The 20947-nt window shown below is 58.9% G+C and overlaps 7 protein-coding genes across 7 annotated transcripts in view; 4 read left to right on the forward strand and 3 right to left on the reverse strand.

Annotated features, from left to right (window-relative positions):
- The window catches only part of SPRG_21099 (hypothetical protein), a gene marked incomplete at both ends in the record, with an annotated part of 763 nt that extends 498 nt beyond the window's left edge, over positions 1 to 265 (forward strand). Inside the window, one exon of the mRNA XM_012351178.1 lies at positions 197 to 265. Coding sequence (XP_012206568.1) covers positions 197 to 265 — 69 coding nt within the window. The remainder of the gene's footprint in view (positions 1 to 196) is intronic.
- A 768-nt stretch (positions 266 to 1033) lies between these two features.
- SPRG_12182 (hypothetical protein) lies at positions 1034 to 3039 on the forward strand (the record flags this gene model as incomplete). The annotated part of the gene is made up of 8 exons (XM_012351149.1): positions 1034 to 1136; positions 1187 to 1346; positions 1396 to 1486; positions 1534 to 1620; positions 1674 to 1840; positions 1893 to 2161; positions 2209 to 2499; positions 2555 to 3039. The coding sequence occupies exons 1-8, from the start codon at positions 1067 to 1069 to the stop codon at positions 3037 to 3039; spliced, it is 1620 nt and encodes a 539-aa protein (XP_012206539.1). The 5' UTR covers positions 1034 to 1066.
- An 88-nt stretch (positions 3040 to 3127) lies between these two features.
- Positions 3128 to 9520, reverse strand: SPRG_12183 (hypothetical protein; the record flags this gene model as incomplete). The annotated part of the gene is made up of 24 exons (XM_012351150.1): positions 3128 to 3401; positions 3448 to 3570; positions 3615 to 3879; positions 3925 to 4348; positions 4399 to 4503; positions 4545 to 4637; positions 4696 to 5339; positions 5382 to 5588; positions 5636 to 5725; positions 5773 to 6019; positions 6069 to 6166; positions 6220 to 6441; positions 6483 to 6630; positions 6680 to 6855; positions 6899 to 7049; positions 7099 to 7259; positions 7315 to 7428; positions 7478 to 7534; positions 7588 to 7840; positions 7890 to 8323; positions 8425 to 8586; positions 8636 to 9157; positions 9207 to 9329; positions 9380 to 9520. The coding sequence occupies 24 exons, from the start codon at positions 9518 to 9520 to the stop codon at positions 3163 to 3165; spliced, it is 5199 nt and encodes a 1732-aa protein (XP_012206540.1). The 3' UTR covers positions 3128 to 3162.
- A 646-nt stretch (positions 9521 to 10166) lies between these two features.
- Positions 10167 to 13359, forward strand: SPRG_12184 (hypothetical protein; the record flags this gene model as incomplete). The annotated part of the gene is made up of 7 exons (XM_012351151.1): positions 10167 to 10456; positions 10501 to 11305; positions 11386 to 11463; positions 11533 to 11786; positions 11827 to 11931; positions 11987 to 12332; positions 12379 to 13359. 7 exons carry the CDS (start codon positions 10167 to 10169, stop codon positions 13357 to 13359), a joined length of 2859 nt encoding a protein of 952 aa, XP_012206541.1.
- Positions 13229 to 14370, reverse strand: SPRG_12185 (hypothetical protein; the record flags this gene model as incomplete). Its single annotated transcript, XM_012351152.1, has 6 exons — positions 13229 to 13377; positions 13425 to 13515; positions 13558 to 13638; positions 13689 to 14036; positions 14085 to 14227; positions 14274 to 14370. 6 exons carry the CDS (start codon positions 14368 to 14370, stop codon positions 13286 to 13288), a joined length of 852 nt encoding a protein of 283 aa, XP_012206542.1. The 3' UTR covers positions 13229 to 13285.
- Positions 14371 to 15799: 1429 nt separating this feature from the next.
- SPRG_12186 (hypothetical protein) lies at positions 15800 to 17568 on the forward strand (the record flags this gene model as incomplete). Its single annotated transcript, XM_012351153.1, has 2 exons — positions 15800 to 16294; positions 16354 to 17568. 2 exons carry the CDS (start codon positions 15800 to 15802, stop codon positions 17497 to 17499), a joined length of 1641 nt encoding a protein of 546 aa, XP_012206543.1. The 3' UTR covers positions 17500 to 17568.
- An 870-nt stretch (positions 17569 to 18438) lies between these two features.
- On the reverse strand, positions 18439 to 20579 carry SPRG_12187 (hypothetical protein). Its single transcript, XM_012351154.1, has 9 exons — positions 20373 to 20579; positions 20090 to 20324; positions 19921 to 20017; positions 19856 to 19870; positions 19755 to 19809; positions 19436 to 19708; positions 19067 to 19384; positions 18913 to 19007; positions 18439 to 18860 (listed from the first exon to the last, which is right to left on the reverse strand). Exons 1-9 carry the CDS (start codon positions 20565 to 20567, stop codon positions 18473 to 18475), a joined length of 1671 nt encoding a protein of 556 aa, XP_012206544.1. The 5' UTR covers positions 20568 to 20579; the 3' UTR covers positions 18439 to 18472.
- Between the last annotated feature and the right edge of the window lie 368 nt (positions 20580 to 20947).

The following is a 20947-nucleotide window of genomic DNA, read 5'->3' on the forward strand; positions in this document are numbered from 1 at the left end:
CAACGTCATCGTCGAGTGCCCTGCCTGCCGCATCCGGTGCCTCGTGAGCTCGACCGCGCGGGGCACGCTGCAGTGCCCGAACGGCCACCTCTTTACCCTCCGCATGCCGTCGTCGGCCGCGGCGCCGCCCCCGCTGCGTGCGCCCTCGGGCGGTATCGTCATGCGGCAGTGTCCATCGTGCATGACCCGCGTCCAGATGCCGCCGGGCAGCCAGCCCGGACAGTACATGTGCCCGAACGGCCACACGTTCTACTACCGCCCCTAAGAGCGTGTCGTGAATATGTATTTTGTGTGGTGCGTCTTGGTGTCCTCGACTCCTCCTCGAGTGCGCCTACGGTACACTGCAAGCAGGGGCCACACACGTGCGTTTGCGGCTGGCGAAAAAGCAGCAGCACACTCGTCGTGCCCCCTCTGAGATCCGTCCGGCGACAGCTGCGCGATGGCTGCATCGACACGGCTTGCGAGCCAGCCGCGGGACCAGTCGCGATCTCCACAGGCTTCCAGTACAGTGGTTGTGTGAACCATTGCTTTGAAACCTGTAGTTATTACAGCGTACTCCACGAAGCTTAGTCGTTAAACGTGTGGAGTTGATATGACCAAGGCCTTGACGTGCTACTACATTTGCTTTGGTACGAAATTGCTGCTCGTCCATGGCACGCACCTCGGCGCTGCTTGAGTAATATGTCGTGACGACAGCCTCTTGACGGCGGCTTCAAGATGCTCCTTCACGATCCAAGGTTGAACCGACATGTTTCATGTCACTGAACCCATGTCGAAAGTCGCAAGAGTGCATGCTTCCCCATGACAGCGATTTAGCTTGTAGAATCGAGTAGTAAGCCTTGCGCATGGATCTGCGCTCCCTCTCCACACTATTAGCCACCGCACCCTCCCTTACACGTCGCGTTGCTGGCGCTGTTGCCGTGGTCCTCAACGACGGTTGAAGGTGGTCGATTGAAGCCGCCATCTGGTTGTCCTCTGGCTTCAGTCAAGCGATCCAAGGTTCCATTAATATTTCCTTGGCTTTCAGCGATCGATCATTTTCATTTTTCGTTGAAGTCGACGACTGATGGACGCCACGCTTCGTGTCGGCGCGCTCCTCGGCGCGGCCAGTCTCGCGCTTCTCAGCGTCAGCGGTGGTACGACTGACACTTCCCACTGCCTTCTCGACCCACGTACATTTACGTAGGCTGCGCGGTAGCGCCGGACGACTGCCCTGTACCGAATGAGTTTGTGCTGCCCATGGGCATGGTGGGCGCTGCGACCTTGCTGCCGATTCTCTACTGCGTCCTTGCCCACCACCGCGACCACCGCACACCGAGTACCGAAGCGACTGCGCTCTTGTCTTCGTGCGTCCTCGTTCTATCTCATTGACATCCGCTCACCATGCACGCGTAGGCCGGCGCCGCGTCTCGTCGATATGAACGGCGTCGCTGTTACGGCACGTGTCCACGCCTACATGTATGCGAGCCACTTCATGTCGGCCTGGGTACGTGTCCTTTCCAGTCCTCACGGACGATGACACTTTGTTCATAGGGCGATCGCATGTGGCAGTTTGCGATTCCGCTGCTCTTTATGGAGATCTTTGTCAACACGCTGCTGCCGAGCGCGGTGTTTTCGCTCGTACACCGCGATGGCATCTCGTGGGAGGCGATGACGATCATCATTCGGCGTAGGTGGTGTACGTCGTCGGCGTCGCGGCGGTGCCGTCGCTCGGGCAGTGGCTCGACCACACGAACCGCATGACCGTCCTCAACGTCTCGATTGGTATCGAGAACGCCTGCGTGCTGCTTAGCACCTTTACGCTCGGCAGCATGCTGTATCTGATCCATGGCGCTGCCACGTATGCTGAGATTGCACTTTCTGTTGGCATTGATGTTGAAAACAACCAATAGGATCCAGTGGACGTGGACGTGGCCGCTCACATTGCTCTTTGGATGCACGATCGCCCTTGGCGCGGTTGGCCAAGTGTTTAGCGACGCGCAGACGCTCTCGCTCGAGAAGGACTGGGTCGTCGTCATTGCGACCGAGACATCGACGCGCCTCGGCGACTGGAACACAACCATGCGCCGCATCGACCTCTCGTGCAAGCTGCTCGCGCCGGCGGCCTTTGGTATCCTCATGGACTATGCAGGGTCCGACCCCATGACCCGCGCGACCGTCGGTATGTTCATCGACAACCTAGCCTCTCTCTCTAACGGGCTACATTAGGGGCGGCCGCGGTCGGCGTCTGGAACTTGATGTCGGCGCCGCTGGAATACGCCATGGTTCGGGATGTCTACGCGCTTGTGCCGGCGCTCGCCAACTCGTCGCACATTGAGAGCGCCAAGCCGAAAGCCACCTTGTCGCTGCGCCAGTACACGTCCATGTGGGCAGCGTACGCGGCGCACCCGACGTTCCTCGTGTCGTTTGCCTACTGCGCGCTCTACATGACGGTGCTCTCGGGCAGCGGCCTCAACATTGCCTATCTGCAATGGCGCGGCGTCGCGCTCTCACTCCTCGGTACACTCCTCTCACTCTTGCTGACGATGACAGCGCTCGACTCGATTGGTTGTAGGCGCCACGTCGGGGCTCGGTGCACTCTTTGGTCTCCTCGGCACGCTGCTGTTCCCGCTGCTCGTTCGCGGTATCGGCAGCGTCGAACGCGTCGCTGTCGTGAGCGTCTGGCTCTTCTGGCTCACGCTGGTTCCCGTCGGCGCGTCGTTTGTGCTCTTTGGTCAAGTGCAGATCACAGACTACGTCATGATCGTGGCCGTGCTTCTCTCGCGCGCGTGGCTCTGGAGCGCCGACCTCGCCGAGACGCAGATCATGCAAGAGTGGGTCGAGGTCCATCGGCGCGGCACCATCAACGCGATGCAGAGCGCGACGACCAAGCTCTTTTACATTGGCATGCTCCTCGTCAGCATTGCATTCGCCGACCCGCACGCGTTCCAAACCCTCGTCTTCGTGTCCCTTGGCGCTGTCTTCTTGGCGGCCGTTGGCTTCTCGACGTGGTTCTCGACCATCGGGCGCCACGGTCCTCCCGTAGCCAGCACCGTCTAATAGAGCCGAGAGAGGTTCGAAGTAGCGTGGTTCTCGTTTGTAGTAGAAACATGTCACTATCCATCCTTCAATGCCTGAACGCTACCGTACGTAGGCAGAGATATGCATTGATGACCGAGTGTCTTAGCCGTGGAGGACAGAGATGTCGCCCGATACGAACGCGTCAAAGCGTTGGAGCTTCTTGAACTTGAGGTCGACGGGATGCGCGTACATTTCGGCGTTGAGCGCACACGTCGTCGTCGAGCGCTGGTCAATGTGGATGAACGTCCAGCAAATGTCCTGCGTCTCGTTGAACTTGGGCGAGCTCGGCATGTCATCCGCGAGCTTGGACGCGGCTTGGACTTCAAGCACAATAAACGCACCTGGCGACACAATCAAGACCCAGCAGCGCAATAGCTGGCAGTGTACCGGATGGGAGGTTCTCGAACGGTGTCTGCATAAACCACGTAAAGCCATAGTAGAGCAGCGAGGTTTGGGCCAGCGGCAGACACGTCACGAGCTGCTTCTTCTCAATCAAGTTTTTCGACACGTCTGGCGCACACCTCAGTCCTATGTATCAATCTATCGATTTGTACCGTAGACGGAGACGATGACGCGCGGACGAGAGAGGTGCTGGGCGTTTGGCAAGCCAATCTGCTCGACGTAGACGGAGAGGTACGAGCTATGGCGCACGAGGCCGGGCTGCTTCATGAGGAAGACCATCGGTGCCTCCCCTTTCTTTGACGCGCTCGACTGGACGCTCGTGACGACAATCTTGGCGAGCTCGGCTTTGAGCGACTGGACGACTGTGAGTTCGAACGGCGAGAGCTCGGCCGTCGTCGCGCCTCGATCCAGCAAAAACTACACCTCGCCAAGTTGAAACATTGAAAGAATAAAAACAAGTACCTTGGCGAGCGTGTGGTAGTTGCGCTCAATCGCGAGCTTGAGCGGCGTCTTCTTGGCTACGCTCGAGACGAGGTTCATGTCGGCGCCGTGCTCGATGAGCCAGAGAACGAGCTTGATGGCGTCGATCTCGGCCGAGTCGAGCTTTGTCGTCGGGCTCAAGAGTGGCGAGAGGACTTGGTTCGTCTCTTGAATCACTTGCTTAAGCGACTTCTTTCGCGATGACGGCAGCTTGTCGACCGACGCCGTGTTCTCGAGAAACCACAGCGCGGCCTTGACAGCGTCCCGCGGGTCGGCCGTCGTCTTACCAAGGACGGCGAGGTGCAGTGGGCTGTCCCCGTCGCGCGTCGGCACGTTGCACCACGCTTGCTGCTGCGACCGACTCACGAAGTGCATGCTCGCACTCGAACGCTGCATCGCAAAGAGCCTGTAAGTGCAAACTCAGAAAGGCCAAGTGCAAAGTCGCATTGCATGTACCGGTGTTCGAGACTCGTGGGCACGGTGTCGCGAAGGCACGCAAGCCACGTTTGGAGCTCGAGCTCGCTCTCGGCCTGAAAGTAGAGCCGACCCTCGCGGTTGCGTCTACGTCAGCCGATATGGCAAATACATCGTTTGTCCCATACCCTTCGAGGAGCTCGGGCGAGTGCACTTCAAACGCAAATGGAATGTCGGCGCATTTCTTGAAGAGCGCTTTGCGCATGTCGAGGACCTTGTCACTACGCAAATCCAGTGCAACGACATGGTCCACCACAATCGACTGTGTGTTTGATCTACCTCTTGGTCTGCGATTTCGACTTGAAGTAGTGCAGCTCGGGCACGTTCTGCGTGTTGCGAAGCGCGACAAAGCGCTTGGACCAACGCGAGGCTTCGCGGCGCTTTTTGAGGAACCCCGTGTGCACGGTGACGCCGTTGGCATCGACGGCGCTGGTAATGTACGACTTGGACGCTTCGCGGAGCCGGCGGCTGTCCGTCATGCATCGTTCATCGCCGTTATCGAAGGCCGGGTCCATGGGCGCCTTCTCGGCGGCAAATGAGACGAGAAACTTGACCACGTCCAAGCGCGAGGCCAAGCACGCGTCATGAAGCGCAGTGTGCCCCACTGCGTTGCGTGCATGAAGCGTGTCAAGGTCGTGCAAGCAAATGTACTTGACTACGTTCAGATCCCCGGCGCACGCGGCAACGTGGAGGAGCGACCGCATCTCGGCGGCCTTGTGCCGGATGTAGACGTACTCGGGCGAGAGACGGAGCGCGAGGATCACGGCATCCGCGTCGCGCCGGACACACGCGTCACGAAGGTGCTGGAGCGTTGTCGCGAGACGGCGACGACGCAGATAGGCCCGCACGGTGCGTTGCAGCTTGCGCACACTTCGCTGCGCGTACATGTACGCGCGGCGGCTCAAGTACACGCGTAGCGCCCGCTACAAACAATTTTCCAGCGCCGATCATCGACGGCTCCATACCTGAATGCGGACCGTGCTGCAACGGAGCACGTGGAAGCGTCGCTTGTGCACGTACATGACAAGGTGCGATTGCAACGTGGCGCGGGCGTGCTGTTGCGCCAGGTACCGGCGCCGCTGGGTGTAGCCGCGGCGTCGACTTTGAACGAGGACGGTCGCAGTGCGTAGCCGGCTGTAGCGACCACGAGGTGGCACCATGCGTGCAAATGCCTAGCCCACCAAATGTATCGGATCCTTCGGACGGGGATGCTTCGTACTTGAAGACGAATGACCATGCGGCGCTGGTGCATGAAGCGCTTCCGCTGCAGGATCTTGCGAATGAGCGCTTGGGACGCCACCATCGCAGCCTAGCGTGCACGATTTGCTGACCTTTCTTTGAAGGACAGTATGGTACCTTGCCGCGGAGGTATTGCTGTCGGTTGCGATGCGCACGGAACAATGCTTGGATCGTCACAGCCGACTCGTACATGCGGTGGAAGCGGCGGAGCTGGAGGTAGCCCCGGAAGCGCGCTTGGAGGATTACGGCGCTCTGGATACGGCAGCGCAGCGCGCGCTCCGCCTTGGTGCGCTGGAGGAATCCCCGCGCAATGCGCTGGATGGCAATGGCGGCGGTCTGCATCTTGGCCTGCCGCACAAGCCGCCTGCCACGTCATTCACTTCATTTCGACACCAAGAAGATCAAGGGCGTACTGGCGAGTGGCAAACCCCCGGGCAATCGCGTGCAGCCGGATCGCTGCGGCTTGTTTGCGCGCATACAGGCGCGACAGCGCCTTGCAGCGTCGATTCGCCTGTAGCGTGTTCGATGGAACAATGCAAGGCGGTATCGAATCGAGTCGCGTACCTGGAGCTTGCGTGTGTAGTGCTGAAGAGCCGCATACGACTTTGTGGCCGCTCGCTGACGCCACTTGGCTTGGAGCGTAATGACGCGCGTGCGAAGCTGCTGATAGCGCTTGCGAAGCGAGTGGCAACGCCAAAACTTGGACTGCAGCACAGTTGCAATCTCGCCCTTGATGCCAGTCAAGACCGACTGCAGTAGCTCGAGCTGTCCGTAGCGCAGGTACACCTACAAAGGCGTGGTGTAGCCATATGCTCGAGGCTGGATACCTCGCGCTTGCCAATCTGGAACGCATTTGGCAGCAGTGCCGACTCGCAAATCGCTCGGACAAGCTCCGTCGTGTCGGTGGCCGGTCCCTCGGCGCGACGCCGGCCCCGCAACAGCATCGCAAACGTCTGGTAAAAGTCGTCAAAGGGCCTACGCAGACACGAAGAAAGGTCAAAGCAAAAATGAGGACACAGTGTACCGGCGAATAGGGTAGCCTTGCTGCCGAATCTTGATGACTTCCAGGATGCCGCCGTACACGAGCTGGTCGCGCACGAGCTGCGAGCTAAAGCCGCCGGCAAATTTGATGTTGTTGGGCTTGATGCACTTGATGTAATGGGGCGTCGTGCTGCCGAGCATCTCCATGAGGCCCGTGAGCTACATAACTGTCACGACCACATGTCGATCACGAATGCAAGACCTGTGTGCGAAACTTGCTCGCGACCGTGTTGGAACCGACGAGGGCGACGCTCACTTGGCGACGGTGCGTCGGTGTGCCGCTGCTCTCGCAGTGCCGCAACGAAATCGGCTGCGGCGCGGGCGCAAAGATCGCACTTAGCACCGGCAACTGGCTACATGTCGCATGTGTCAGACTCGCATGGGACAAGCAGTCGGACAAACCTCGTCCGAAGCAATTCAACCAAATCTTCGTGGAGGTTGTCTGTGTTCTTGGAGACAAACCCATGGACCGAGTATGTGACGTCGCCTGCGTAGTGCTTGATGACGAAATCGTCCGACTCGAAGCGGGGCTTGGCGTAGTGCGGGTGTTTGTCCAGATGCGTCTATCCATGGTCGCAATTGTGATGTGTGCACATAAGATTGCCCTTGCAAGTCGACCTGGTGGTAGATGTTGAGGAGCTGACGGTCCGTGGTCTTGCGCTTGAGCATGATTTGCTCGTCCAGAAGTGGAAAGATACCCGCAGGGGATTTTTGGATCAAGTCCAAACACTCCTATACCTGATGTATGAGAATCTGGACTTAAGTAATCCAGTTGTCGTGCCTGGTTGTCTTTGAATTCGATGACCGAGACCGAGATGCCTTCCGACGCATACCGCTCCTACATAGAAAGTGTTGAGTCATCCCCCTCTTCTTATGAAAAGAAAGAAGTGCCTGCTCCAAGACAAAGACATGGCGGTTAAACTGCTGTTGGAGCATCTCGTTGGCAAAGTTGATGCAGAGCTGCTCAAAACTGTTGGTAGGCATGATCTCGAACCCAAAAATGTCGAGGATGCCGATGAACGGGTGCTTTCCAGGCTTGGTGTGCTCGCCACACATGGCGTTGAGACGGCTGATGATGTAGTTGAAGATCTCGCCGTAGAGATACTTGCACAATGCTTGCTTGGCGACCTCGGCTTGGTCGCACCTACGCCGTTTATCCACACATGCTCATTCATTCTATCAAGGCGGCGTACGAGAGCTTGATGCGGAGGATCGAACCGCGACCTGTCACCGTGGTTTGGGTCGTCATCTTGTCCTCGAGCTCATCGGCCGCGACGCGGAACAGCCCCGCAATCTTGGCCACGGGGACGTCTATGCAGCAGCATGAGAGTAGCGACGACAAACCGTACGACGCACTCGTGGCAAACTGGCACGCCTCGCGATCGTCGGAACGGAGGGTAAACCGTGCATTTCCGAGCTTCAGGATGCCGGCAAGCACCTGGAAGATCTCTTGCTGCGTTGACGGCGTAAAGCCGAGCTGGGTCATCGATGCGCGAAGGACGCGAAAGTCGCTCGCATCGTCGACGCCGTCGATCTCGAGGCAGTTGCCATATGTCAAGAAATCATAGTGAGCCGCATCCTGGAGCTCGAGCGCGGCCCGTTCGTTGACATCCAAGCCGGCAAGCATCTAGTCAATTCGATAGTTAGTGAGTTTGCACTTTGAATTGGCACGTTGAGATTGCACTTTGCACTTTGAGATTGCACTTTGAGATGGCAGTTGTACGGTACCTGGTAAAAAACGTGGTAGTTGCGCTCGTTGGTCTCGGGCGCCACGATGCGCGTCTTCTCGAGCAAAAAGTGCTTGATCGCAACGCCGTTCATGCGCCCGTCGCCGTTGTAGAGGATCTGAATGTACTTGCCAAACCGGCTGCTGTTGTCGTTTCGGGACGTCTACCACGTGATGCATCAACATCACATCGACATCCATTTGCAAGTGTACCTTGGCGTTGCCAAACGACTCGAGGACGTGGTTGGAGAGTAGGACGCACTCTTCGATCTTCTCGTGCAGCGACGCATCGGCTTTGGACGTCTTCCCACCTTCAGCCAGCTTGCTCGCGACCGCGAGATACTTCATGATGTGCTTGGACGCTTCGGTCTTGCCCGCCCCGCTCTCGCCGCTCACAACGATCGACTGCGGGTTCGTCTCGCCGCACCGCGCGTTGCGCATGTCCCGGTACGCCTTTTCGGCGATCGTAAACAAATGGGGCTTCTTGATTTCGCAGTCGGCTTGCGTCTTGGTGGCTTCCATGAAGCCCGTGACGTCGTACAGCAGTGGAATGCTCTTGTACGGGTTCACCGAGATCAAGATGTCGGTCGTGAACGTGTAGATCGCGTCCGCGAGGTACCGCCGGTGGAGCACGCTCAGGAGCGGCGCTTCGTGCATGTTGTTCATCTGCGCAATATCCGTGTGGTCCACCAAGTGCGACGGATCGAACGCTAGCATGGCCGCCGTCGCTACGACCTACAACGCATGCTATCGCGCCCGTCCGGCAGCGGAGAGGGATGCATACCTGGTGCTTGTCATCGGGGCTGTCGGGGACGAAGACATTGGCGCTGCCATCGGGCAGGAGCGTCTCGATCTCGCCGACGCGCCAGAGCTCCTTGCTGTCCGGGACCCACACCCGCGCACCCGGCTACGCCACATCCATGATGCTCCTGGACCCTGTGCTCGCTTCAAGTCTACCTGGAGGTGCGTCGCATCGACCCCGAGCGCATGGACGGGCTTCCGCGGTCCGTCGGTCGTCTTCTTGGCCAGCGCCGGCTTCCCGACCGTGATGCTCGACGGCTTCTTCGTGAGCTCTTGCACCTTGGACCGGCCAAACATTGGTGAAAACCCCAAATGGCAAGAAACCGCAAAAGATCGCTACAAAACTACCGAGGCTAATCGCACGCAACGCAACCCCCGACCGTTCGACCGAGTGGCGTGCCCCAGCGCAGTCTTCATGGCCGATCCTATCGGCACGGATGGATCAGTGTACGAAGGGCTCTACAACACATATATCGACGACGACAGTCAGCTCTCCTGCTCCAGCTACGAGGCGCATGACCAGTGCATGCCGGTGTTGCAGCGATATATGTACTAGCCTAGGCGTGCACGACTCGTTCGCAGCCGATGCAAGGCGTGGATATCAACTCGATCATGGATCGATCCAAATGGCATGCTCCTTCTTGTACCGGTACCTAGCATTCTACAGCTTGGTGCAGTAGCAAGGAGGACGCTGGGGTGGACGGGCCTCGAGCAACTCAGTGTACAACGCCAATCCTTGACGACGTCAGCTGATCGCTTGACAGAGTGACCATCTCAAACTCAATTGACATTGAGACTCATGACATCTGAAACTCAACAACGCGGATGCAGTTGTGGTGAGTCTCGAAGTCGCCGTTTTGCACCGGATCCGGATAAACATTTGGAGTTTGCCGCGCGGGGCCAACTCGGCCTGTCTCGCGCCCTTGTCGGATCAACGACGACGATGGACGGGAAGGCGCCGCCGCTCTTCGGCAAGAAGGCGCCCAACCTGAGCTTTGGGCAGTACATGGCGTCCAAGATTCGCAAGCTGCGCGGCCAGAACGACGGCATCGGGCGGCTCGACCGCATCTTTGACGGCGTCGTGATCTTTGTCAACGGCCACACCGAGCCGCCACGAGAAGAGCTGCGCCAGCTCATCTTGCAGCACGGCGGGCAGTACGAAGCGTACCACACGAGCCGCGTCACGCACATGCTAGCGACGCACGTCGCCGAGTCCAAGCTCAAAGAGCTCTTGTACGTACAGACTCCACGGCGGCCTCATCGATGCGCTGTCGTAGGCGCGCCCGGAAGCCACTGCCCGTCCTGCACCCCAAGTGGATCCTCGACAGTATCGAGAAAGGCCGGGTGTGCCGCACGCAGCCCTACTTGTACGCTGGCTACCGCGCGGTCGGCCAGCAAACCCTGCACCTTGCGCCTACAACGACGACGCCAGCACCAACCACGTTACCAACACCTACCACGTTGCCAGCACCTACCACGTTGCCAGCACCGCAGCCGTATGCCCTCGCGCCGTCGATGCCATCGGCGCCACACGTCAACGCACCATCTGGACACACCACGGTACCAACGCTCGGACTTTGCCGCCAGCCAGCGCCAGCGATCGATTGCTCGTTGATGCAGCCATTGCAAACGGGTCACCCGCCGGTATCCGCCGTGGTATCATCACAATTGCCGGCGCAAGCACCCTCGGTATCCGGCCCACCGAACGCGAGCGAGCCAACATCGCCGACACGCATTGCCAGTCCGCCTCAAGCGCGAAGAAGTCCACCAAAGGGGACGCGTGCGCTCTCGACCCGCGACGGCATCGCAGCCTTCGTACGCCACTTCTTCGACAACTCTCGGCTGCACCACATTGGGTCGTGGAAGAGCTTTTTCCAGTCGCACGCGGCCGAGCTCATGGCGTCGGCGGCACCGCTCGTTGCATCGCAGTACGGGCACTGCGAGAGCAACGAGCGCGTGATCTTGCACGTCGACATGGACTGCTTCTTCGTGTCGGTCGCGGTGCGCAACCTCCCGCCCGTCTACAAGACGGTGCCTGTCGCCGTGGCGCACTCGGGCTACTCGTCGCACGATACGCCGCAGGTACGTGCGTTGATTGCACCTCACATCGCGCGCAAACAGGTTCTATGCTATGGTGCTAGCCCGCCAATGAGCCCAAAAAGAAGGGCACGTCGGAAATCTCGTCCTGCAACTACATCGCCCGCGCGCGTGGGCTGCGCGCCGGCATGTTTATGGAGCGAGTATATATCTATCTATTTATCTCAGCGCAGTAGCAAGGACCTGAATACTACTATCCCTTGGATCCGTAGGCCAAAGGGCTCTGTCCGGATTTGGTCGTGCTGCCGTACGACTTTGAGGCCATCGAGCGCATTTCGTGCGACATTTACCGTATCTTCTACCGGTTTACGCCGGCGGTCCACGCCGTGAGCTGCGACGAGGCATTTCTCGAGTTTCCCAAAGGCGCCGACGGCCTTGCCATGGCACACGCGATTCGTGCGGCGATTTGGGACCAAACACAGTGTACGGCCAGCGTCGGGGTGGCCCATAACATTCTGCTCGCCCGGTACCCTACCCCTCCCCTACCCCTCTCACAGACCACGTAGTCTGGCGACCAAGCAAGCCAAGCCCGACAAGGTGTTTGCCATTGCCGCCGATGAAGCGGCCGTGTACGTCGACCCTTTGTCGGTGCGCGATCTCCCGGGCGTCGGGTGCGTCGCATGGCGTGGTGCGTAGAGGCATTGAGTGAGCCATTGACTTGAGTAGGCACGTGACCCAGCAAAAGCTGGACGAGCTTCACATCACCACGTGTGCTGAGCTGCAGCGTTGGACCGTCGCCGACCTCACGCCGCACGTTGGTCCCAAGACGGCGCTGACGCTGCGTGGATTTGCGCGGGGCGAGGACCACCGGCCCCTCGAGCTGAGTCAAGTGGCCAAGTCGCTTTCGGCCGAGATCAGCTACGGCGTGCGACTCGATACAGACAAGGACGCACTCGAGTTTGTGCTAGAGTTGGCCAAGGAGGTGTCGGCTCGCCTAGTGAAAGGAGTGTTCGTCGCGGGCAGTCTCACGGTTAAAGTCAAGACGCGCCAGGAAGGTGCCCCGCTCGAACCGGTATACTGCTCTTGTACATACTAGAGTACTACTCGTATGGAATTAGGGCAAGTTTCTGGGTTGTGGCGCCGTCGACACGGTGAGCAAGACGACTCGACTGCCGGCGCCGTCGGCCAATCTCGCTGACATTCTTGCGGCCGCCACGTCACTCTGGAAGCAGTTTCGCGTCGTCTGCACCGACATTCGCGGCGTTGGCATCCAAGCATCCAAGCTCAGCAAGACAAACGGCACTGGTGACGCGCCAGCATCAGTCGCACCAAGCGGCCTCGACCAATGGGTGCGGCGCGCGCCAGAGGCACCGCCTCTGCCTACGACAACGCCAGCAACTTCAACATCGGCGAGCTCACTGGCGCTGTCGCTGTCTCAGATTGACCACGAGGTGTTGGAGACACTGCCTCGCGAGCTGCGAGACGAGATTCTGACGTCGATTCCAAAGTCGCGTACGAACGGAGCCCCCGAGAAACAGTGGCCGTCATCGTACTCGCAGATCGACACGGACGTCCTCAGCGAGCTCCCGCCGTCCATTCAGCAAGAGATCCGTCAGACCTTTCGCAAGCCTGCACAGCTACGCGATGTAGCATCCGTCAAGCGCAAGCCCAAGGCGTTCGTCTCTGGCGTGCCCCCCCGGCCCCCCAAACGCCCGACCAGAAGCCCTCCACGCCGTGCGCCAAGCCCTCCGCCGCTGTCCCAGATCGATGCAAGCATTTGGGGCGAGTTACCGCCGTCGATCCAGCAAGAATTCGGGCTGCCGATTCCAGCACAGCCGCGGGAGAACGTGCCACCAACGACACATCACACAAGGGACGATGATGTCGATCTCGAACGCGCTGTCTTAAATGCGATTACACAGCGTCGGCTGGATGTCGCCGAAGCGCACCTGCGCCGACTCCGGCGCGCGTCTGTCCAGTCCCCAGCGAAATTCAACGACATTTTGGCCGCCGCCAACGCCCGCATTACGGCGGCGTACGGCTGTCCGCTCGGGTCCGTCGCGCCCCTGACGTCTGCAGCGCATACCAGTGATTCTTGATTGCATTTTCCGAGCGTCCTGCGTTTGTGTGTTTGTTATGACTAGAGTGGTGACGGTGTACCAACCAGGTAGATGCTCGGCAATGCGCGCCCACTGCTGAGGGTACGCAGTGTACGCGGCCTGCAGCGCGTCGTCGTCATGTGCGGTCCACGGTGCCTGTGATGGTCCTAAGACGTGGAGGGTTGGGACGGTGTATACCGTGGTCAATGACGGGTCGGCGTGGTTGCGATAGCGCTCGCGGCACTGCTTGCCGAGCCGACCCGGAAAGCTCTTGGCAATCTATTCAATTGTGCATGGACCGATCGTGGAATGAACGCGAAGCCTCGCACCGCTGTCCAGGCCGACCCGAGCTCGGCGACCTTGGCCCGCAAGAGCGCGTTGTCGGCAGGAGTCCACGTCTTCTTGCCTTTTTTCAGCGCCGGTTGCAACACTTGGTTCCAATGCTGCCGGCACTGGAGGTCCGTGCGCCCGGGCAAGTTGGCGGCCACGTGGAGCCAGGACGGCGCATCGCGCGCCACGAGCCGCGCGAGCGTCGTGTCTTCGCTCTCGCTCCAAGGTACCTGCGTCGTTCGCTTGCGCTTGACGCGCTCTTGACGCGCCATTTGCTGCCACCGGTAGCGCACGTGCTCGACACTGCGGCGTCGCGGCAGCGCCGCCGCCACCAACGTCCACGGCACCTATACCGTCCATGTCTACGATGATCGTCGTTTGCGCAGACGTGGCACCTTGGCAGGGTCCGCAGCAAGCCGCTCGTAGGCAAGACGCAATGCTGCATCTTCCTCGTCGCTCCACGCGGTCGTTGTGAGCGTTGGATCCAAGTGCTGGACGTAGCGCTCTCGGCACTGCTTGCGCGAGCGTGGACGACCCTCTATGTTGCGTCGTTAACGCACGCCAACCGTGCGCAGTGCACGTACCTAGTGCCATGCGCTCGCTGATGGTGCTCCAGCGCGGCCCGACAGCGGCGACGAGGGCGACGAGGCGGTCGTCGTCGGCGCTGGTCCACGCGGCCATCGCGATCCAATCCACCGTGCATATCCGGATAACGTGTCACATGCCGATGGTATTTCCCACGTCGTGCGAAATACCGCGAGTGTGAAATTGGCACACGGCGCCAGCACATGGGATGATGGCAAGCTTTTGCGTGGGCGGTCAAAGAGCGTAGAGGAAGCGCGAGCTTTCCGAGAGAGGATTGCACTGACATGGGCACGGATACTGTACACGCTCTGCAGCGAAGAAGGGTCCAGGCTGTGGTACCGTAGTGCCGGCAGCGCAAGGGTCGCTGCTGCTCCAGCGAGCGGATCGTGTCCGTGTCGCAGTGTCCACAGCGTGACAGGCCCACTGGCACTCATTACACCCGCAATTACCTCGCGGTGTATGCAGTCTCAGAGGTCATCTGCGACGGCGAGGCTGTTTGCACGCAACGTGCGGAATTGGATTTCGAGCAGCACCATAGAGAGATTCACAAAATCTCGACGATGGACGTCTCGCGATCACGCTACAGTACGTATCACCGCGCCGGGTTGCAGATCGAATCCGTGCAACGGACTTGATGGGCTGATCCGTGCAGCGAAGAAATCTCCAATGCGCACGATGAGATACGAAATGCGGTCGCATCCGAGCTCCGTCTCAACGTCTCGGACGAGATGCACCTTGCGCGCATCTTGCTTTTTCGATAAAAAAGCATGCAGGCTGGGCCAGTGGGTGCTATCTTTTTAGGATGATTAAAACCGATGCCTTGTAGCGTTGACGAGCTTGGCACGATCATCAACGACGACGACAACGTGTGCATCGAAACAGAAGCGGAAGGAGCTAGAGCCCCAAGAGAGGGGTGGCACAGCGAACACTTCGCTGTGCCAACACTGGAGCCCCAATGTGTGCACTTGGGGAATTGCACGGTGCGCTTTGTCACGACGCTGTCTGTACTCGAACGAGAGAAGGTCCGAAAATCGAACAACCCGCTTGAAAAAATCTGCGTTTTGGGCACGGCATGGAGAGCACGGTTGTTGCGACCGTGCGTTGACCACGCACCACCGCGTCGCGCGAGCGATCGTACCACAAGCGTCCTCAGCGACGGCGTCAAATATCCGAGTAGCTCTTGGTTGCGTCCATTTAGACGCTGGACGACGCGCAGCTGGGAGATATACATTTTCAGAGGTTGTATCGGCGCCAAATTTTATACATGGGCGATGACTTGGTTACTGTATCGATCTCTTCCGGCCTCTACAATTCGAAGTTTGCATACTGAAGCCAAGTCACATGCCAATCGAACAATATTGGGGTCATACAATAGAAATCGAAAGTGTCATTTAATACCAACGTTTTATTCCCGAGCGTAATACATACGTGCGCGCACGCAATTTAAAAAAAGACCCACTGGGACCTCGATCGCACGCCGATTTAAAAAATTAGAATCGAATTTTCCCCGTCGGCAACAGACAGCATGCGACCGTCGGAGGATATCATGGCCGTGCCCGAGACGGCCGCCAACGTCGGCGACGGCAAGAGCGTCCGCCGGAAGCAGAAGTTCGGCGGCCGCCGGTCCGTGTGGCCCGGCGCGCTGGCGCTCACGCTCGGTATCCTCGGCGCCATCGGCGGGCTCAGCTACTGGGGCGTCACGTCGCACCAAGACATGCTCAACCGCCAGCCCAACAACGCGGACCTCGCGCTCATCTATGGCTCGGGCACGACGATCACAGATGGCTCGGGCACGACGACCAACTCGTCGGCGCTGCCGCTCTCGGTGACCAACCCGACCGAGTACGAGGACAAGGGCTGCGCGCAAATCAACTATGTCACCAACAACAACCAGATCATCATGCAAACGTCGTCGAGCAACAAGCCGCTCGTGTTCAAGGGCGTCAACTGGCGCGGCATGGAAGGCTGGGACCACGTGATCACGGGCCTTTGGGACGGCGCCCGCGACGGCAACACGCTGGTACGAGGCAGCAGGATCCACTTTTATATGGGCCACTCACGTTGCGTCTGTGTTTGTAGTACCAAATCGGCTCGTTCTTGGCCAAGAACGGCTTCAACGCGGTGCGCTTCCCGATCGACGTGGACGCGACGGCGCGCAACATTATGGTCAAGACCAACTTCAACACCAACTCGCAGCGTGCGCTCGCGTCGCTGAACCGGTACATCCAAGTGCTTACGGCGCTCACGGAAGGTCTCGGTCAGTTCCAAATCGCGGTCGTCTTTGACTTCAACACGCGGTCGGTCGCGGATCTCAACCAGACGGACCGGTCGGTCATGGATTGGTCGTTGCGCAACTCGTCGGACGACCTCCAGGGCAACGGGTGGGAAAACATCAACGTCAAATTGGCGCAGTACGAGCTCGCCGTGCAGGGGCTCGCGACCGCCATGTGCAACGCCAAGCACTGGAACGTCGTTGGCATTGACGTCAAGGACGTGCCCGCCGGTGCGTCGGGGCAGTGGGACGGCGACGAGAAGACCAACTGGAGCAGCTTTGCCACGAAGGTCGGCAATGCGATCCTCAAGGCGTGCCCGCAGTGGCTCGTCTTTGTCCAGGGCATGACGACGTCGTCCAAGTTTGGCTCTGACGACGCGGCCAAGACCATCACCGACTGGCCCGGCGCGTCGCTGTCGTCGGCCGTGCAGTCGCCGATCACGCTCTCGACACCGAACAAGGTGGTGTACGCGCCGCCGTTCTGGACGCCGTCGCTGTACCCGCAGCCGTATTTCTTCAAAGAGTCGAAGGGTCTCTCGATGCTCTCGTCGTACACGGAGTTTCCGGACGCGGCCTCGCTCCAAGCGTCGATTGATGACGCGATGACCAAGATGTTTACGGGACTTCTGACGTCGACGACGGCACCGGTCGTGCTCTCGTACTTTGGCGGGCTCTATGGCACGGACGACCTCTATCCGAAGGGCACGGCATCGCGCGTCATTGATTGCATCATCAACCGCATGACGAGCGGCGACAAGCCGATCGCTGGTGGCTTTTGGTATGCGCTCAACCCGGACCAGAGCTGGCCGCACCCAGGTCCGAACTCGTCGATCCCGCAGTCGGGCGGTCTCTTGGATGCGACGTGGCGCGCGGCGAACCCGAACCAGCTCGCGGCGACCACCAAGATGAACGACATGCCAGGCCTCGGCTTGGTCACGTGCGACCCGCGATAAAGGATGGGCCGCGCGACATCCTGATGAACAATTTACTACTACCTTCTGCATAGCTTGGACTGTGTGCACTCCGTTTGCCGTGTTGCGACCCATTCGCTCCCGTCGTCTTGACGGGCGCCAGCATCGCTCATCACATATGCGGTGTTTCTCATTGAAGAGATCATCACAACGGTTTTCACAGTTGTGTGAACTGAAATGCTGGGCTTCCCAGACGTCGGGTCGTTGAGCGCTATTGACCGCGCCCGGTGCCTCTGCGGCAGTGGTCGTCTTCAGGGTCTAAGGCATCAAATGGGCTTGAGCGGAATAAGACAAAACGTAGGAGCAGACAGCAGAGCCCCCTCTGATTCTACGTGCAATTGCTGCAGCCAGCGCCGGAGCACCCTTGGATCAGGTTCGAGGGATCTGTCCTCATATAGCAAGCGACCGTCGAAGACTCTGTCGCTTGCGAGCCATTGTCGTTCAAGCCAAGCCATTGCATTGGCGTGGTTGACATGATGAAGCTGGAAGATAGACTCGACGATGTCACCTGTACGGGCACTGGGAAGCTTCCGAGCTCAGCACGTGGTCGTTGCGAGTGCGTCCGGGGCGACGTGTGAAGCTTCGGGCATTGTCCGAGGTCCTGCATACGAACGAGCATCATGCAGCAGAACCATCAACCCGAAGCAGAAAGAGCATCCCGCCGGAATGCCGTCGCAGGACCAAGGTTGAAGTGAACAAGACATTGGATAAGGGGATCGGATGACCGCCCGCCAAGCTAGAACGCGAAGGCTTGTGCAGTTGACGCGTCGTCTCTTTTAAGTCTTATTTGCTTCGACTGCGGACGCGCCGTCACCGGGACACCCCACTCGCTACGAGATACTATAGTAGTAGAACGCACATAAGGTATTCAGCTGTTTTCTGTCCACGGACAACACGACAGTAACTAAAGCTTTCAACAAGCAGCTGAACTCGTAGCATATCGATTTGTGTCAACTTAGGGAAAGCACGGAAAGAACTGGAGGTCCGCGATCGCGTCCATGGCTTGCATGCCCTGGACGAACGGCAAGTTGGCTGTGCGCCAGTCGATTTGCACGACACCCTCAATAAAAGTGCCCGCAGCGTCCGCCGGATTGAACTGATACGCGCTTTCAGGGTTCAAGCTCCAGACGTACCCGCCCGAGTAGCCCGGCTGCAGCATCGCCTCGATCGTAAAGTCGGTGCAGCGCTTCGTCGTGAGCTTTGGGTGCAGATCTGTCGCGTAGAGGCCGCCAAACTCGCCCAGCACGATCGCCGCGTCGTGGGTCTTGGCGAGGAAACCAAACATGACCTCCATCGTGCGCGAGATGCGCACTCGTAGGTCGGCGTCCGAGAGCTCGACGTAGCTATTTTCGGTGAGTCTTCTTCGCTGCGCATAAACATGGAGGCAGTACGTACTTGGTGATGATACCGCCGGGACCTGGGGTGCCCCCGCCATAGAGGTACGCTTGGGGGTACACGGCAGGGGTGTAATAGTGCGGCGCATACACCACCTACACCAACATTGCATGAATTTCAAGGTGGACAATGAGACAATAATGTGTCGCATTACCTTGTGCGGCGTGTTGAGCACGACGGGCTTGGCGCCAGCGCCTTGGAGACCGCTGCCCCACCAGTCGTTGTACGTCATGGCGACGCCATTGAACGAGACGGGCTGGCCCATATTGACGATGCCCTCGACGAACGCGAGCCAGTTGGGACAGCCTTTCAGCATCCGGTGGCTAATGTCGGTGGCGCCCTGGAGGAAATCTTTGGGGCCATTGTCGCCCCACGTCGAGAGGTGCGGCTCGTTCTTGACGTCGAGGCCGATGATGTTCCAGTACTTGTCGCTGCAGAGGTTCGTCGTGAGCAAATCGACCGCTTGCATAAACTAGTGCGATAGAAAAGCATCAAAAATGGAAAAAATACAGACGTGGAGTACCATGTCGACTGGCACTGCATCGCTGAACCACGCGCCGCCCGAATCCGTCGGCGTGAGCGTATGCAGTGAGATGAGCACCGAAATGCGCCGGTACGCGAGCGTCGAGATGATGCTTTTGAGCAGCGCCATGTACGACGACGCGTCGACCGCGCGGTTCGCGGCGGCGTTGATGAGGTTCTTGTTGGGCTTGATGTTGTTGACGATGCTTTGAATGCACACGGGCAGCCGAATGCTATTGATCTTGTTGGCTGCAAGGAATTCGGCCACTTGAAACTAGAAGCGCATGTCCAGTTGATAACTTGATACAGATTTCCATTACCGCGGTCGTGCCGTTCTTGTCGTTGGTCCAGAGGCCGAACGGAATGGCTTGGCCTCTAATGCGCCACATGAATACATCGCACATGTGTGCAAGGCGCGTACGTTTCCATGCCAAACCTAGGGCTCAAGGTCAGAGCGACGACGATAGATGAGCTCTACTGTAGTACCAGTTGAGACCCTTGATGCCGAGGGGAATTTCCGTGCCGTTGGGCGCGACCGCGTAAATCTTGTTGTTCTTACTAATGTAATTCGGCTGCTTGCACGCTATGGGCATGGGTGAGATCCTTGGCCAAAAATGGACAAAATGCAAAATTGCACAAGATCCAGGTGGCGTACTCTGAGGGGGGTACACTTGGGGGTTGTTGACGACCCCGTCCGTGTCAATGAGTGGCGGCAAGCCCGTGCCCGAGCCCGATGTCAAGCCTGTGTCGATCTGCCGCATTCGGTACTGTCGCATCTGAACAGCGAGCCGGAGGTCGAGCATTGACGTGCGCGCTTCGTCCGCAAAGTAGACCATGAGCACCACTGCGACCGCCGTGATGGCCAGCAGAAGGACGGCGCCGGGCCACACCTAATGCAAGGTTCTTGTTGAAAACAACGAATGGCGGGATCGTTGTACCCGATACCGGCCCTTGAAACTGCGCGCCGACTCGCTGTGGGTGAGGCGAGCCGCCGGCAGCTCGTCCGCCAGGGTCGTGTCGCGCGCTGTCATCTCCGACTCGCGGTACACGGTGACGTCGGGCTTCTCATCGGCGTACGTCGGCTGCTCGTAGTCGCCCTCCGTCGGCGTCTTGAGGGTACTCTCGCGCCGCATTGCAAGTCAGAATGCCCACCAATAAGTCGTCGCCTTGTCCTTCGATGGAAGATTTTGTCATTTGTTCGATAAACGCTGCAATCCGATTGGCGCGTTGCGTCTTCGAGATTTCACGCTACGAGCACTTCTTGCTCGGTTGCGACCGCGTTGAACGCGTCGGTGCTCAAGGTCCCATGCGTGAAAATGGTGTGGAGATGAAGCGTCTCAGCCGTTGGACGTTGGAGCTGACGTCGGCCAAGCCGAGTACTGTCAAGTTAGTTGGCGGTTTAGTCGACGAGCTCATCTCTGTGCAAGAAGTGCTGTCGATAGGTTTGAATCGACGCACTTTGCATTGAACAATCACTGTCACCTCCGCTTCCAGTACAGCTCTAGCCTTTAGT

This window comes from Saprolegnia parasitica, assembly GCF_000151545.1.
Source record: "Saprolegnia parasitica CBS 223.65 unplaced genomic scaffold supercont2.75, whole genome shotgun sequence".
In the NCBI taxonomy this organism is placed as follows: Eukaryota; Oomycota; class Saprolegniomycetes; order Saprolegniales; family Saprolegniaceae; genus Saprolegnia; species Saprolegnia parasitica.

What these genes read in the sequence shown, in the direction of transcription:
- SPRG_12187 (XM_012351154.1), bottom strand. Translation starts at nt 20,567, where the DNA reads ATGCGGCGCGAGAGTACCCTCAAGACGCCGACGGAGGGCGACTACGAG. An exon ending in ACAAGAACGGCACGACCGCG is followed by an intron (nt 19,709 to 19,754) that starts GTAATGGAAATC and finishes ATGCGCTTCTAG; the next exon opens with TTTCAAGTGGCCGAATTCCT. An exon ending in TGCTCAACACGCCGCACAAG is followed by an intron (nt 19,008 to 19,066) that starts GTAATGCGACAC and finishes ATGTTGGTGTAG; the next exon opens with GTGGTGTATGCGCCGCACTA.